The sequence below is a fragment of the Scylla paramamosain genome, chromosome 8 (assembly GCF_035594125.1).
Source record: "Scylla paramamosain isolate STU-SP2022 chromosome 8, ASM3559412v1, whole genome shotgun sequence".
In the NCBI taxonomy this organism is placed as follows: Eukaryota; Metazoa; Arthropoda; class Malacostraca; order Decapoda; family Portunidae; genus Scylla; species Scylla paramamosain.
In genome coordinates, this window is record NC_087158.1 from 31,011,551 (window position 1) to 31,028,388 (window position 16,838).

At 42.8% G+C, this 16,838-nt stretch overlaps 2 protein-coding genes across 4 annotated transcripts in view; one reads left to right on the plus strand and one right to left on the minus strand.

Annotated features, from left to right (window-relative positions):
- Positions 1-4,291: 4,291 nt before the first annotated feature.
- The window catches only part of LOC135103154 (proteoglycan 4-like), a 55,460-nt gene continuing 42,913 nt past the window's right edge, over positions 4,292-16,838 (minus strand). For all 3 annotated transcript variants that reach the window (XM_064009231.1, XM_064009229.1, XM_064009230.1), the window contains one exon: positions 4,292-4,339. The gene's annotated coding sequence lies outside the window, so the exon portion shown is untranslated. The remainder of the gene's footprint in view (positions 4,340-16,838) is intronic.
- The window catches only part of LOC135102568 (uncharacterized), a 33,709-nt gene continuing 21,952 nt past the window's right edge, over positions 5,082-16,838 (plus strand). Inside the window, exon 1 of the mRNA XM_064007850.1 lies at positions 5,082-5,479. Coding sequence (XP_063863920.1) covers positions 5,335-5,479 — 145 coding nt within the window. The 5' untranslated portion in view covers positions 5,082-5,334. The remainder of the gene's footprint in view (positions 5,480-16,838) is intronic.

Sequence of the window (16,838 nt, forward strand, 5' to 3'; positions counted from 1 at the left end):
AGAGAGAGAGAGAGAGAGAGAGAGAGAGAGAGAGAGAGAGAGAGAGAGCGTCTTGGTGTTGTTTGAAGATTTACCTACGCAATCGTTTTCTTTGTAATATCATCTTTGTGACTCTCTCTCTCTCTCTCTCTCTCTCTCTCTCTCTCTCTCTCTCTCTCTCTCTCTCTCTCTCTCTCTCTCTCTCTCTCTCACACACACACACACACACACACACACACACACAGCCATAGCTAGGGAAAATTGTTGCTCTTGTTGGTGTCAAAAAAACTCGCAAGAAATTTGGGGCACACAAGAACGTGTTTGCTGCAGTAGTGGAACACTTCCCAAAGGATGACCGCGCGAGGATCACAAGGCATGACGCTTTGAGAGATGATAATGATGTGGTATGTGTTATGAGACACGATTTTTCCCCGAGAAGGGCACTGATTGCAATAGTTTGACATAAGAACTTCATTTTCTGTGACTCCAAACGTGAAATTCAACCAGTAACACAAGTATTACGTATACCAGTGTTGTCTCCACACACACACACACACACACACACACACACACACACACACACACACACACACACACACACACACACACACACACATACTGTTAACTTTACTTTACTTACTTTATTCATTAAAATCCAACCATGTGGTATGGTGGTGGTGGTGGTGGTGGTGGTGGTGGTGAAGGAGCTCTGATGATACGTGGTGGTGATACTGTATGGTCTTAAGAAGGTAACACGGTTGGTGGTGCGGGTGCCTGGGTTGTGCAATCAAGGTACTATCAATCATTCTGTCCCTCACATTGTGTTTACATGTAATGCAGACTACACCAGGCATTCCTTCCTTGGTTCTCTCCTGAGTCCTTCCCTCGCTACACAACACAAAAAGAACACTAAGGAAGAGAATACAACATACATATTAGAACTGTTTGTGATGAGCTACACTATTTGATCTGAGGATAGAAACGTATTATAGTAAAGGCTAAGGTGAATAAAAAGATTATTAGTGAGCCGTTAGTTTCTGTCTTTAGGAAATCACTGGAGTCGGGTGAGGTACCAGAAATGTGGAGGCAGGCTAATGTAGTACCCATCTTTAAGAAAGGGGATAAAACTTTAGCGTCTAATTATAGACCGGTCAGCTTAACTTCAGTTGTAGGTAAAATGTTAGAGTCAATAATAGCCAGGAACATTAGGGAACATTTAGACAAACATAACTTGATAAATCAGTCACAGCATGGCTTCACGAAGGGGAAGTCTTGCCTGACAAACTTGTTAAGTTTTTACAGTAAGGTGTACGAGGCAGTAGATAATGGAGATAGTTATGATATCTTATATCTGGACTTTAGTAAAGCATTCGACAAGGTGCCCCATCAAAGGCTCCTGAGAAAGGTTAGGGCGCACGGGATAGATGGGAAGGTGTTAGGTTGGATAGGGTCATGGCTTGGTAACAGGCGACAGAGAGTGCTAATAAACGGCTCGAAATCCGAGTGGGGTCATGTCATTAGTGGGGTGCCACAGGGATCAGTATTAGGGCCATTATTATTTCTAATATATATCAATGACTTGGATAGTGGAATTAATAGCGATGTTAGTAAATTTGCGGATGACACAAAGATAGGTAGATTAATTAGGTCAGAAGCGGATGCCATCGCCTTGCAGACAGACTTAGATAGAATGAATGAATGGACGGATAGATGGCAAATGCAATTTAATATCAATAAATGCAAAGTGCTTAGTGTAGGTAGAGGAAACCCACACAATAGGTACACATTAAACACCCAAACTCTGGTAGGTACAGGGTACGAGAAAGATTTAGGAGTTATAGTTAGCTCTGAACTCCGTCTAGGGAAACAATGCATAGAAGCCAGAAACAAGGCAAATAGGGTACTAGGATTCATTTTTAGGAGTGTTAAAAGTAGAAGGCCGGAGGTAATATTAAAGTTATACTTGGCGCTGGTCAGACCTCATCTAGACTACGCTGTGCAGTTCTGGTCCCCACATTACAGGAAAGATATAGGTCTATTAGAATCAGTACAGAGGAGAATGACTAAAAGGATACAGGGGATGAGGAGTATTCCTTACGAAGCGAGGTTGAAGCGGTTAAATTTACATTCTCTAGAGAGACGTAGGTTAAGAGGGGACCTGATAGAGGTCTTTAAGTGGTATAAGGGTTATAACAAGGGAGATGTAAGCAAAATTCTTAGGATCAGCAACCAGGGTAGAACAAGAAATAACGGGTTCAAGCTTGAAAAATTTAGGTTTAGGAAGGAGATAGGAAAAAATTGGTTCTCGAATAGAGTGGTAGATGAGTGGAACGGACTCAGTAATCATGTAGTTAGTGCTAGGACACTAGAGAGCTTTAAGAGAAGATTAGACAAGTTTATGGATGGGGATGATAGGTGGAAATAGGTAGGAGTGTTTCATACAGGGACTGCCACGTGTAAGCCTGGTCGCTTCTTGCAGCTTCCCTTATTTCTTATGTTCTTATGTTCTTATGAATTTTGTAAGAAAAGTGACGATAATGTAGTACAGAATAACAAGCAGGAAGAGCATCTGGAGAATGTTGATGGCAAGCAGTGAATGCATGATGGTATGTGTGTGTGTGTGTGTGTGTGTGTGTGTGTGTGTGTGTGTGTGTGTGTGTGTGTGTGTGTGTGTGTGATTTGTGATTTGTTTAGCGTATAGTCTCTGTAGCAACAATGATTGACAATTGTGCATGTGCATGTATGTGTGTGTGTGTGTGTGTGTGTGTGTGTGTGTGTGTGTGTGTGTGTGTGTGTGTGTGTGTGTGAGCAAGTGTGCGTGAGAGCGTGTGTGCGTGCGAGCGTGTGTGCGTGCGAGCGTGTGCATGCGTGCGTGTGCATGCGTGTGTGTGCGCGTGCGTATATATGTGTGTGTGTGTGTGTGTGTGTGTGTGTGTGTGTGTGTGTGTGTGTGTGTGTGTGTGTGTGTGTGTGTGTGTGAGGTATACTCACGTGTCAATCACCATTAGTTTTGTGGATTCACTTTTCTTTAGCCCTATAACTCTGTTCCTCGGTAACACACCCAATAGTCCCTAGATAAGTAAACTTCCTCCCACACTCTTCCTTCATCCATCAAAATTTGTCTCCGCGATTTACTTTACCACAATATTTTTCCTTCTTCATGTTAATATATCACAAGTACAACGGCTGTTGGAAATCACTCGCCAATCAATTACAGGCAAAGAGCTGCACGAGGCGCGCGGGTGGGTACTCCTCGAACGAGCATGAATTCAAAACACAGCCGTCCATCATAGCGGGGGATAAACAAACATTGATTTCTCCATCTAAGCGTCAATACGGGAGTGGCTCTGAGCATAACAACGAGATGGGGACGAAACACAGCCAACTCTTCGTTTTTTTTTTCTTTTTCCTTCTTTTCTAAACTGCCAATGATTAAAGTATATGGTAGCCATTGATCATACATGTATTATCTCTCTCTCTCTCTCTCTCTCTCTCTCTCTCTCTCTCTCTCTCTCTCTCTCTCTCTCTCTCTCTCTCTCTCTCTCTCTCTCTCTCTCTCTCTCTCTCTCTCTCTCTCTCTCTCTCTCTCTCTCTCTCTCTCTCTCTCTCTCTCTCACACACACACACACACACACACACACACAGTAAGCGTTTACTGTTCGGGGCATAAAACAACACAGCTCCCGCGTCTTGTGTTTGCTTGTGTGAAAGGAAGCGCCAGAGAATGGATCACGACCAGAATCAATCAAGCAATCAATCACTCAATAATCTTCAATCCTCTCCTCCCCTCCCACTCAGTCATGCTGCCTCACTTTTGCGAAGAAACGGTTTTAAAATTTATTAACTTGTTTTTCGTATCCCTCGAGTTATTGCTTATACAATATTAAATTTTCTCTAACACTATTGACTACCTTTGTGATTACCTTGCGTAAAAGCAGATGGTGCACAGCTCTCAATACCCTTTACACATGCTACGAAGCCTATTTTCGTGTGCCGCGAAGAAGCAGGTTATCGGTAGGACATATGTTACACCCGCATCTGAAGTGGCACCTAAATCTGACATCCCACGAGAGCCTTTGCTGGTCACGAATTTGACGTACAGAATATTGCAATGAGGATAATATATAAACTACTCAACAGAGAAATATTAGTTGAGGCCAGCGTATCTGCAGTGTGATCGACCCTGAGGCCTGCAGAACACACTATCTCACGTACACCTCACGCATCTTGAACACCGCAACGCACACCTCCCTGCTCTACTTTCCACACAGCACGCATTCTAAATTCCAAGGCTAAATTCAAGGCTACTTACGCTTTGGCCGGCCATTGATGCTCCTCGATCCGGTCACCTCACAGTCATCTAGAAAGAGAGAAGTGATGGTCATGTACTCAGTTACCGATAAACAGAGAGATCAAATTATTGCGTAGTTACATCGAGAGAGAGAGAGAGAGAGAGAGAGAGAGAGAGAGAGAGAGAGAGAGAGAGAGAGAGAGAGAGAGAGAGAGAGAGAGAGAGAATCACTCAAGAAAAGGACTCTCTCTCTCTCTCTCTCTCTCTCTCTCTCTCTCTCTCTCTCTCTCTCTCTCTCTCTCTCAGTACCGGCAAATTTCGGTGACCCTCCTTCCAAGGCAAAGCCTGACCAAGAGCACGAAGAGTGGAACACTTGCAGCGAGTTGGGAGCAGTGGCGGTGGTGCGGCTGTTAATGCTGGTGGGAGGGCAGTGAGACAGAGCGTAAGTGATGAATTTCACAAGAAATTAACTCAGAAAAAGAAAAGTAGAGAAAAATTAATCTGCACACCATTTTACACTATGGACGCCAATGATACCCTTCACCGATGTACCTTTACCGCTCTTCCTCCCTTTCTTTTGTGGAATGCTATGGTAAAGTCAAGAATCTTACTACAGAAATTTGTTACAATACATTTGTCATGAAAAATCAGACTTCCAAAAAGGAAAAAGACGGTTTATTTAAGTCACAAATTTAAAACAAAGTTTTCCATGTGAACTCTTGTCCATGAGCCTTCGCGTCGCTAGAGGTCGCGGCACAAACGCGCAGGCAGACAGCGCATGCTGGCCTTACCTGCTATGGGGCCGCGTTGCCTCAGTACACGTGTGGCAGCCGCTTAGTATTCACAGGTGTAGCTCCGCACATCGGCGCGGTCAACCACAGAGGACTCGTATTTTTGCTGGATCGCGCAACGTTATACCGAGGCTGATTAAGGCTAAGCTTGGTCTTCAGTTATAAACATTACAAGTGGTTGTGCAGACTAGTCCATCTCCTCAGGAAACCTCTCACAACGAAATCAAGGGGTGCACCTCCGACCCAGGCCTCAACCCAGCATGACCCCGAGATATGGCACGCGACAAAGAACACAGGACCATGTCACAAAGTGGGGGCACACTTGAAGTCAGCATAATGCTCAGCGAGGGGAGGAGTGCCAGGTTCCTCCTACTGCTGGTTCTACTCTTGCAGCACGTGAGCGACACGCAGGCACAAGGTGAGTGTTGGTGTTTGTAGCACGAGTTGATTCAGTGTTCGAGAGCGAGACACACTGAAGATCGGTTTTGCTGGGAAAATGGAGTAAAATTAGATAGAATCAAATTAATTATGCTAATGTAACTGACGACAAAGACTTTGCATAAGCTTTACACCTAAACTTTGTACCATTTGAGACGACTCAGAAAGTTTATCAGGTAAGTCCAGCTTCAGGAGTGTTGCCCTTGTCTAAGTTAAGGTTGGAGCAGTACTGGTGGAGTTCAACGTGTCCATGCCAAGCATGGACGCCCTTGACCCGTCTGTCTGGCTTGACGCAGCCTCACCCCGTCGTGCTGGTGGTGATGGAGGTAGTGGTCGTGCCAGCCATGTGTCCTCACCCCATTCAATGTGTATTGTACTTAAACATGTGTCGAGAGAAAACGTTAAAGACAATGAAAACACTAAAAAGTTCTACCGATACGTTCCTCGAATATTTGTCTTCACTTCCCTAAAACGATTATAAAAATAGCGCAAAAATATGAAAGATTCATGGGAAATTTCAGAAAGAGAAACACACACACACACACACACACACACACACACACACACACACACACACACACACACGTAGAAAAGACCCCAAACACACAAAGAACCGAGGTGCCTCCCTTTCCTCATAATAGATTCATAAGAGCCAGCAGGCTTTTCCTCCCGCTATATCAAGACCTTTTCGCCCACGCCAAGCACCTTTGTTCCGCGCCTTCTTCAATCCGCACCTCACCCAGCACTTTTCCTCAACACCTCATTCAACATATCACTTATTGACCCGGCCACGTATTTCCCGCTCTTATCCTTCCCGTTCATCCATGAAAAGTTACCTTCGATCTTCTAAAAACAGTAAAAAGAGTATGTATGAAGAGAGAGAGAGAGAGAGAGTATATCCTTTGAGTTCCCGTGATTCGCTCATCATGTAGGTCTTCACACTCTGACATTCGCGTCAAGTCCTCATAGGGAGCAGCTGACAGATCCGTAACTCAATTCTGACTCACCGAACCTAATCATGAACCACGGCCTTCGGGGACAGAACTATAAACGCAGCAATAATATAACATGAAATGAAATTAAAGGCACAATATTCGTGGAGTTATAAATTAGAGCATTCGTGTATAAGTATGTGATTATACAGCCTTCCTACTAAAGAGATAACTTTGAAAGAATGTAAGTAATGTATGGAAAAACAAACCATTCCGAGCACGCACAGACATCCACCAACACACACACACACACACACACACACACACACACACACGTTATTGCCTCAATTACCAGGCAATCATGTGCTATTTCTTACACTCTGTAATCAGAAATAGAAAAAAAAAAGGGCTGTGAAATTAAATAATTCACTGACTCACACTACACACGTTTACACACACACACACACACACACACACACACATTCACTCAGAGTCTTGAATTCAAACAAACACTGACTTTGATTTATTTTAAACACCACAGATTACCATATAAAAATATAACAAAATCAAACGTCATTATTGTCGTGTGTGTGTGTGTGTGTGTGTGTGTGTGTGTGTGTGTGTGTGTGTGTGTGTGTGTGTGTGTGTGTGCGTGTCATCTTTATAATCACCGTCACGTCACTGAATACACTCTCGCTTTAAGAACCCGAAGGTCTGAGACAAAAGAAAGAAATTACACCTCTTAGCATTTCTCTTCCATAATGAAGATCTTCGTGTCTGCGCCTCGCTTCAGTGTGTGTGTGTGTGTGTGTGTGTGTGTGTGTGTGTGTGTGTGTGTGTGTGTGTGTGTGTGTGTGTTACTCGACACGTAACAATGCATTGTTTTAAGACAGGTAGACTAAATACCAGCATGAATAAAAATATATTGATTGCGACAAAGCTACAATATATTTGCAGATAGGCGGATGCACAGAGGACGGCAGATGATTCGCCTGAACGAACGTTACCTTTACTTGTACATATAAATAGATAGATAAATAGATAGGTAGATAGATAGATAGATAGATAGACAGATAGATAGATAGATAGATAGTTAGATAAACAGACAGACAGACACAAAGGTACATTAATAAACGGACAGATGCAGGTAAAGAATGGTAAATACGCACATTCAAATTAAAAAAAAAAATCAACTGGATTAATAAATACGAAGAAAGAAATATGAACAGATTAATGTGCTGGACACAGATAAGTGGTCAATTCCTGAAGCATTTCTCACCGATACAGGCACTACATTTTCTTTACAAGCTGAACACGTGCTCCTATACACAATTATCCCATGTAATTACCAGCACATTATAGGGCTCCTGCGCTCGACTCTCAAGGGATATCTTTCATGAGCGAGAAATTTCACAACTAATCAACAAGAGATTTTAACGTGTGTGTGTGTGTGTGTGTGTGTGTGTGTGTGTGTGTGTGTGTGTGTGTGTGTGTGTGTGTGTGTGTGTGTGTGTGTGTGTGTGTGTACGCCTGCGAAAGTACACATACACCCACATACATAGGTACGCTCCTCAACATACTATAGAATTACTGGCAATATTACTCAATGCTTCCTTTCATGCCATCATACCACACAGTACGTAATGAACCGTTTGCCGGGCGCCGCACCAATACATTACTTCCACTCAAAAGAAAGGAAAAAAAAAGAATCAAGCAAAACAGACCTACAAAAACAGACTTCTTATTGCCTGAAATATTCTTCCACAATTACCCCAAGGGAGGAGAACTGCGGCCCTCGTCAATAAAACACTGGTCGATATGAAGGTTTCGTCTTTTTCTCCGCGTCGCCTTAAAGGTAATTGTGAGTTATGAAAGCTTTGTAGGACGAGGCTGCTGCGGTAAATATCCGACTGGTGCTCAATATTTCGCGTGGCTGTGGTTTTGATTATAATCTTGCAGTCAAATATTATTCGCTTTCTTGGTCCTGTACAGCGTTAGTGAAAGAAGTGAATGCGAATCAGTGCGGTGCTTTGATGGGTGAGGTGCGCGACATAAAGTTGTGTTTGCAGGTTATGAAGATTGACACCGCCAGGTACGGGTACTTTATAAAAGAAACAAGTGTGAAAGACCGGGTGACGCACACTGCACGGATTGGTAGAGGAACGCCGGAAGGTGGGGCTTGGGGAGTTCACCAGGGAAAGACATATCGCAGAAGTGTGGTGATAATGAGTTTTTTTAGGGTCGTGGTGGTGGTGGTGGTGGTGGTGAACTGTTTGTGTTCCTTAATCTTAACTCAAGGTCAGAAAGTGAATAGGAACAGGACATTAAAAAAAAAAAAAACGAAAAAAAAAGAGAGAAAAGTTATAGTGGACCTGGGAACACACACACACACACACACACACCATTCAATCTATACGTACGAGTATGTGTATGTCTGTATATGACTGCATGTCTGTTTGTCTGGATATACGTATGTATGTATGTATATACGTATGTATGTATGTATGTATTAAAAAATATATATAAATAAAAAAAATAGAAGTAAAATAAAAAAAAACAAGTTAGCAATGAGGACCGGCGCACAGATTCGAAGCGACACAGGGGCGGCCCAAGCATGCATGTTTGCGTCCCATCAGGCATGACTTGTGTGAATGTTTATCCGTACACAACCAATTATGTATGCTTATTTATGTATAGAAGTAAGGAGTAAGAAATATTCATGCATTCCACGTAGTCCGCCTCACCGATACATATTGTAACTAGGAGCAATAATTTCTCGAATATTGTCATAACTCTAGATTACTCTTGCGCCTTTAATTAAAATATGTACAAGCGACGCTGTCCACTGCATGATAAATAAATGTACAGTGAGGAAAGAGGGACTGTTGAAATTATCGAGAGAGAGAGAGAGAGAGAGAGAGAGAGAGAGAGGAGAGAGAGGAGAGAGAGAGAGAGAGAGAGAGGAGAGAGAGAGAGAGAGAGAGAGAGAGAGTACTCTTATCATGAGAAAAATAGTAGACAAAAAAAAAAATGAACGAGATAATGAACGCTTTTAATGAAAGTGAATAATATACAAATAGGATTTTCAAAAGGAACGTTAAAGCTTTGTTTTTACATAGCTTAGACATACTGGATGGAAAGAGCGGCAGATATGTACAAAACTAGAAGAAAGTCAATTAAATTAAATAAGTACACGGATTATAATTTTTCAAATATCTATTTCACCCTAAAGTTATATAATATAAAAAAAATAGCAGCGGAAAGGAGAGAAGGAAAGAAGGATGGAAGGAAGGAAGTACGGATAAGTAGGGTAAATGAACGGACTGATGGATAAATGGATAGATGGATCAATGAAAGGATGGAAGAGAGAAAGAAATGAGGAAAAATACATGAGAGAAAAAAATGATAAAAAGGAAAGAACGAAGTTAAAACAAAAACAAAAAAAAAAGTGATGGAAAGCAAGGTGGGAAGAAAAGGGAGGGAAGGCAGCCATAAAGAAGTGATGGAAGGGAGAGAGAGAGAGAGAGAGAGAGAGAGAGAGAGAGAGAGAGAGAGAGAGAGAGAGAGAGAGAGAGAGAGAGAGAGAGAGAGAGAGAGAGAGAAGACGGCAGATGCTATGGACGGGTGACTAATGCAAGGCTCCGGTCACCCATGAATCACGGGCACCAGCACACACTCAGGCAGGGGACGCTTTCCAACAAACTGACCTGCACGTGACTCAGGTAAACAAGATTGAAGGGTGTGTGGGGGGGGGGAGGGGTTGAACAAAGACATGCACATTCTCTCTCTCTCTCTCTCTCTCTCTCTCTCTCTCTCTCTCTCTCTCTCTCTCTCTCTCTCTCTCTCTCTCTCTCTCTCTCTCTCTCTCTTTCTCTCTCTCTCTCTCTCTCTCTTTCTCTCTCTCTCGACCTTTCCCTTCCCCCTCTCCCCCTGTTCTCAATGCTCCCTCCCTTCTTCCATCAATACATTTTCCTCCACGTCGTCTGATGACCTTTACAAACAGCCTTGTTCCCTCCTCCTCCCTTGTACTTTCCTCCTCATCTCCCTTCCTTTTCTCTCAGTTGTTGCCTCACGTCTTGTATCTATTTAGGCTACTCGTAGTGTGATAATGAAGACGACCACTTAAGGGATATTCAAACATGTTACTTGCACTCAAATTTATGATTTATGTTACTTTCAAATTTTCATCCTCAAAGACTTCGTAGGGCAAGAAACATTAGCTTGTATTCTGAAAGTAGTAAAGGTAATTGTTCCTTGCAGACTATGAGTAGAAAGGAAAATTCATCTCTCTATTTCCCCGCCGATGTGATTCTTCTCCCTCATGAAACACTTGAGGTCGTTAGGACGGGGAAGACAGATACAGCCAGAAATCCTAAGTCAACCAGTGAAAGGCATGAGCGATTGAAGGTACTGGTGCGCTCTTGCATTGGTGAGGTGGACAGACACAATAAGGGTGAAAGACGAGATAACATTTCATGCAACAAGGCCGTGGGAATGGAGTGGGAGGCATGTACAGCTACCGACTTCAGGAACAGTAACTGTATGTGTGTGTGTGTGTGTGTGTGTGTGTGTGTGTGTGTGTGTGTGTGTCATTATTCCCTAATCAATACATTACAAAGATCAATACCCACAAGGCTCTCAGTTCCCATAGGCTGCTTTAGGCATTACATACGTTCTCTCCCCTCCCCCCCAGCTGTCCTTTCCTTTCGTCCCCTCATCTCGTTTATCTTCACGGCACCACCACTACCACCGTTCCCACCACATGGTAATCACCTGTCCCACCTGGCCCCCCCAACAAGGCGCCGCTCGTCCAAGGGGAAAGTGACAGGCGTAGTGGCGGGGGACATGCGTGTTATGTGGCACAGCTAGAGGGGAGAGACAGGAGTCCCCCACTACCTATACATGTGGCCAGGTGCAATGATGACTCGTTACCTGTGCTGAGAGACTAATACTCACTCACCACGCTCGCGCGCGCGCACACACACACACACACACACACACACACACACACACACACACACACACACACACACCACACACACACACACACACACACAATAATAATAATAATGATAATAATAAACAAAACTGGATGAATAAAAAATTGGTTGACCAAATTCAAAATAAATTTGATAAAAAGTTACGATAACAACAACAACAACAACAACAACAACAACAACAACAACAACAACAACAACAATAATAATAATAATAATAATAATGATAATGATAATAATAATAATAATCCACCACCACCAGCACCACAACCTATTTATGTACTAGCTTCATAAGAAAATCTGCCTCCCTTCCTGCCTCCCTCCCTCCCACCACCCGCCCCCGTCCCATCCACACCAACTCACCCTGACACACGCTACCCTTGTCCGACAAAGTGGTCTCATTCCAGGCGCGTTCCATCATGACGCAACACTACCAGGAATGGACAAAGAAGCACGTTCTCGGAAGCAAGGTTAACGGGGACGAAAACAAGTTAACAGCGCTTGTAAGAGGCAACCCGAGGCACAAACTCCAGTAAAGCGAACCAGAATTGTTTGTGGGAGGCAATGCGAGGCACAAACTCCAGTAAAGCGAACCAGAATTGTTTGTGGGAGGCAACGCGAGGCACAAACTCCAGTAAAGCGAACCAGGATTGTTTGTAGGAGACAACCCGAGGCACAAACTCCAGTAAAGTGAATCAAGATCGTTTGTAGGCGGCAACGCGAGGCACAAACTCCAGTAAAGCGAATCAGGATCGTTTGTAGGCGGCAACGGGAGACACAAACTCCAGTAAAGTGAATCAGGATCGTTTGTAGGCGGCAACGCGAGGCACAAACTCCAGTAAAACAATCAAAGACAGTTTAATGAAGGCAAAGTGAGCCACATTTCAGTAACACAATCAAGGACAGTTTATTGAAGGCAACGCGAAACACAATCCCCAGTAAAACAATCCTGGCGGCTTGTGCTCAGACCTTTATGCAACAAAATTGGTATTAAATGTGGTTTGTTGTCCATTCAATACTTCATTTAATCGTCTCTCCCTCCCCCTTCCCAATCCCGCTCTTTAGTGTTCTAGCAATTAACATGTTTACTTGAATTACGTATTTTCTTCACTGTAATAAATTTAAAAAAAATAAAAAATCGTGATTACGTGCAACAACAGCAGTTGTGTCATTTCGCGCAACAGCAGCGTCGTACAAAGCCAACAAAATATTACATTCTGAAGCAACAACACCATGAACTCGATTTCCAGGATAAGGTATATAGAGCTTCAATATGCCACACAGCTGCTGGGAGTACATTGCGTTCTTGATCAAATATGCCGGAGGACGATATTGGTTCCCAGGTCTGCATGGCTCTGGTACGTCTATAATTTCGGCCGCTGGATTATGCCGAGGTTTGCGCGGTGAAGCAGTGGTCAATGGTGACTCGGAGCCCAACCTAAACGTTATCAAATATTTGGGTTCAATTCATTTCGTGTTGGTAAACTCTGGACCACTGGCCACTGGTTCACACAAATATCAGCAGGCTGTCAACCCGTTCATTACCACGCAACTTTTCGAAGAAGGAGCATCAAACACGGCGCCAGACAAATATTAATAAATATAAAATGTCAAATCCACATTCCAGACACCTTCACTGAGTGGATGACGTGTGGAAACAAAATAAGGTAGGAGCATCACACTCATCTCATGCCCGTGACCAACAACTATGATGACATGCGTGGTAAGAAACAATGTCACTGTTCATTGTAGTTTTCCACATGAACAGAGGATTCCTTGCTAATCACAAATCCAAGATAAGATTGGAAATATTTCTTAATCCTTTGACTGCTACAGTATGGCTTCTGAAGGTTGATAAATTGTATCAGTCTAGTTTCAAAATATGATTTGAAAGAGATACCATTGACAGCAAAATGAATGTTCAAATGGTGCAGTCCTCTTCGTGCCTCTACTGTTAATTCTCGCTCCGTAAAATCGTCCTGGGCTCCTCAATGTAAGCAGTATGTGTCACACTGCCATTAACAGTCCAAGAGTTACCAACTTTCCAGGACGAGGCATCCTTGTCAGGCAGCACAAGACAGCTATTGCACCAAAACCTGCAACATTTTAACATTTTATATGAATTACACGAATCACTTGTAAAGGTTTATTTGCGCGATAAGCAAACTGTTTCCATGAAGCGTTTGCAAAGTCCGAACATTGATATGAATGTCACCAGCAGCGGCATTAAGAGGAATGTGGTATGCTAATTACGATGAATTAGTCTTTATGAATGTTGAGCCCGCCAGTCTCCTGTAACGGTGGCGTGGTGACTGCACCGCGGATGACGGCACGAGCGCCGCGCGACACACCATGGGTTTGCTACACCTTCCCTCGCCATCACGCTGAATTGATTAACTCCTGATGAATAATAAATCAATCCCTTCATGTAATGTTGAGCGCTTGATGATAATGGGTCCAGATTATATACGCTCCCCCCTACAACACACACACACACACACACACACACACACACACACATGCTCACACACACACACACACACACACAGAGAGAGAGAGAGAGAGAGGAGAGAGAGAGAGAGAGAGAGAGAGAGAGAGAGAGAGAGAGAGAGAGAGAGAGAGAGAGAGAGAGAGAGAGAGAGCAGCGTACAACAGAACCTATCAGCCTGACCGGCGAACACCGACACTTGAGTCCCGGGACGCGAGGTATCTGTCACAGGCAATAATCTCATTTGCACCGGGAATAAAACCTTGACAAACAAACAAAACCACTATGACAGCCGATACCTGAGATGCACAGTAATCTACAGCAGGAACTAAAGTCATCCAACAATTATACAATTTACAATAAATATGAGCAACCAGAAAGCTGTGTCTGGGTTTTCGTAGCTGCATTATCAACCAACAATGTGAGCAAACCAGATGCCAGTAAGGAGAGGCAATAACTAGACACTTACTAGGTGATTTGCCAGTACATCTTTTACATAAATCATGCTTCATAAGATTTTAACAAGGAAGTCTTATATTCATTCAAAAATGCAGTTTCATTTAGTAAAACACGTGTAACATTAATGTAGCAAAGCCTTCTGGGAACCATCACTGAACCACAGCTGATGACAACTGTCCCACTGAAATGTATATTAATAGTGAGTAATGTCTGCAAGTTGTTGCAATGATTTAATTACAAGTCTTTAATAATGATTTCGCGTCCAACAACGCAATCAGATCCCTGGAACTACCTGCCTGTTTCTGTATTCTCCTAACTTGAACTCTTTAAAGAGGAAGGTTTCAAGACACCACTAATTTTTGGATAATCCTTTTGGCTCAACTCTGTAAGCCTTTATCCTTCCTTTTTGTACCCCTCGGCCAGAGCTCCTCATACATAAAACAAGTGTGCCATAACCTAAAAAGCGGCCAGATCAACACAGAATTGTATTCGCTTGTCGCACCCAATCCAAGGTTACATGATTTATCCTCCCTGTGCCATTCAGACAGACGGAGTGGGCTGACCCACTGTCTCCGCCCCCTGATGGTGAGGCCATTTTATCTTGACTACTGTTCAGGAATATGCATAACAAAATTACACAGATTATCTATTGATATCCGTGAGGAAATACATGTAAAAAGTGTCCTAATTCATTGTCAGAACATGATAAAAAGAAGTATAATAATGGCTATAACAGAAAAACAAATCGCTATCCCCAGACAGCATGGACGTAACCCAGCCACCTGTAATCAGGCTACATGTCATCAACAATTCCCGCAGGCAACGCGTCATGTCTCACTACAAAGTCGATGCCGGGAAGCCAATTACTGCTCGCTACACGAAACCATGCGAAAAAAAAAAAGCGAAACAATACGAAAAAAAAAAAAAACATAATACATGAAAGCGTAAACATCGACACGAGGAAAGAAAAGTACCGACCACGTGTAACCGTTATATCAATCAATCGACTCTCTCTCTCTCTCTCTCTCTCTCTCTCTCTCTCTCTCTCTCTCTCTCTCTCTCTCTCTCTCTCTCTCTCTCTCTCTCTCTTCCTCCGTCGCCAGGAACCATTCTCACCCCTGATTGTGCCACCGCCGTCATTTTGCTTGCTAAACAACAACTACAGAAGCAAACCATGTGGTTATGTCAAGTATCGACCATCATATATCTCGTGAGCAAACAGAAACCGCTTCCCTTTACCTTTCTTTCTTCTTTGAGTGTTTTATTTATGACATTCCACGTGACACATGTCGTATTCGAACCATTTGCCGCGCTGTTAACACGTATTTATGTCTAAGTGTTGGTGCAGTTTTTAGCAGGAAGGACTGAGCAGGGGAGGAGGGAACGGAAATGGAATGGGAGAATAAGCGGTAACCTGAGGGGAAAGAAAAGGGAAGGGAAGCAATATGAGGAGGGAAGGAGGGGATGTATTGAGTGCGGGAGCGTCGATAATGGACTGGTGCTATATGTGGTGCTGTGCGGTGCGTCGTTAAATCAGGGACAGAACACTCGTGAAGGAAAGTGTAAGTATTGAGAATAATGCTACTTTTTTCCCTCTTTGTTCATATATCTAGAAATACAGCACACAGAGGAACACATACTGTTATTTATGGAACTATAACTCTAACTGTAACATCAGCATATTAGCATGACAACTAGTACTAGCGCGGTGCCTGTGTGCAGTAATATATATATATATATATATATATATATATATATATATATATATATATATATATATATATATATATATATATATATATATATATATATATATATATATATATATATATGAAACGGGATCAAAAAATATTATAGGATGGCAAGTCTTACATTTAGACACCAGTATTATTTATATAAACGTATATAAAGCACAACTGAAACACCCAAGTTAAGAATTACATCTTATCAAAGATGAAATAACTACCGGTGTTGCTGCAATATGTAAGCACTTGTTAAAGAACAAGTGTCTTTAATATTTTAACTACCTTGAAAACAAAATGCGCTACAGCAGGACTGCATCACTGCACAGAATTATGCCAATGTAAAATGTAAACGATTAACTACCATGTACAGAATTATGGGTCTGTTAAGAATACATGACACAGCTTGAGAGACACACAGACAGACAGAGAGAGAGAGAGAGAGAGAGAGAGAGAGAGAGAGAGAGAGAGAGAGAGAGAGAGAGAGAGAGAGAGAGAGAGAGAGAGAGAGAGAGAGAGAGAGAGCTCCTATCACGAGGAGACGCAGTGGAAAAAGACAAAATGAACCAGATAATGAACGCATTAAATCAAAACGAATCCAAGCGTTCATGGTGGTGGTAGTAGTGGTGGTTGTGGTGGTGGCAGTGGAGGTGCTGGTGGCGGTGGTGGTAATACTATAACCAAATATCCATCCTCACCCCACAGCACACACACACACACA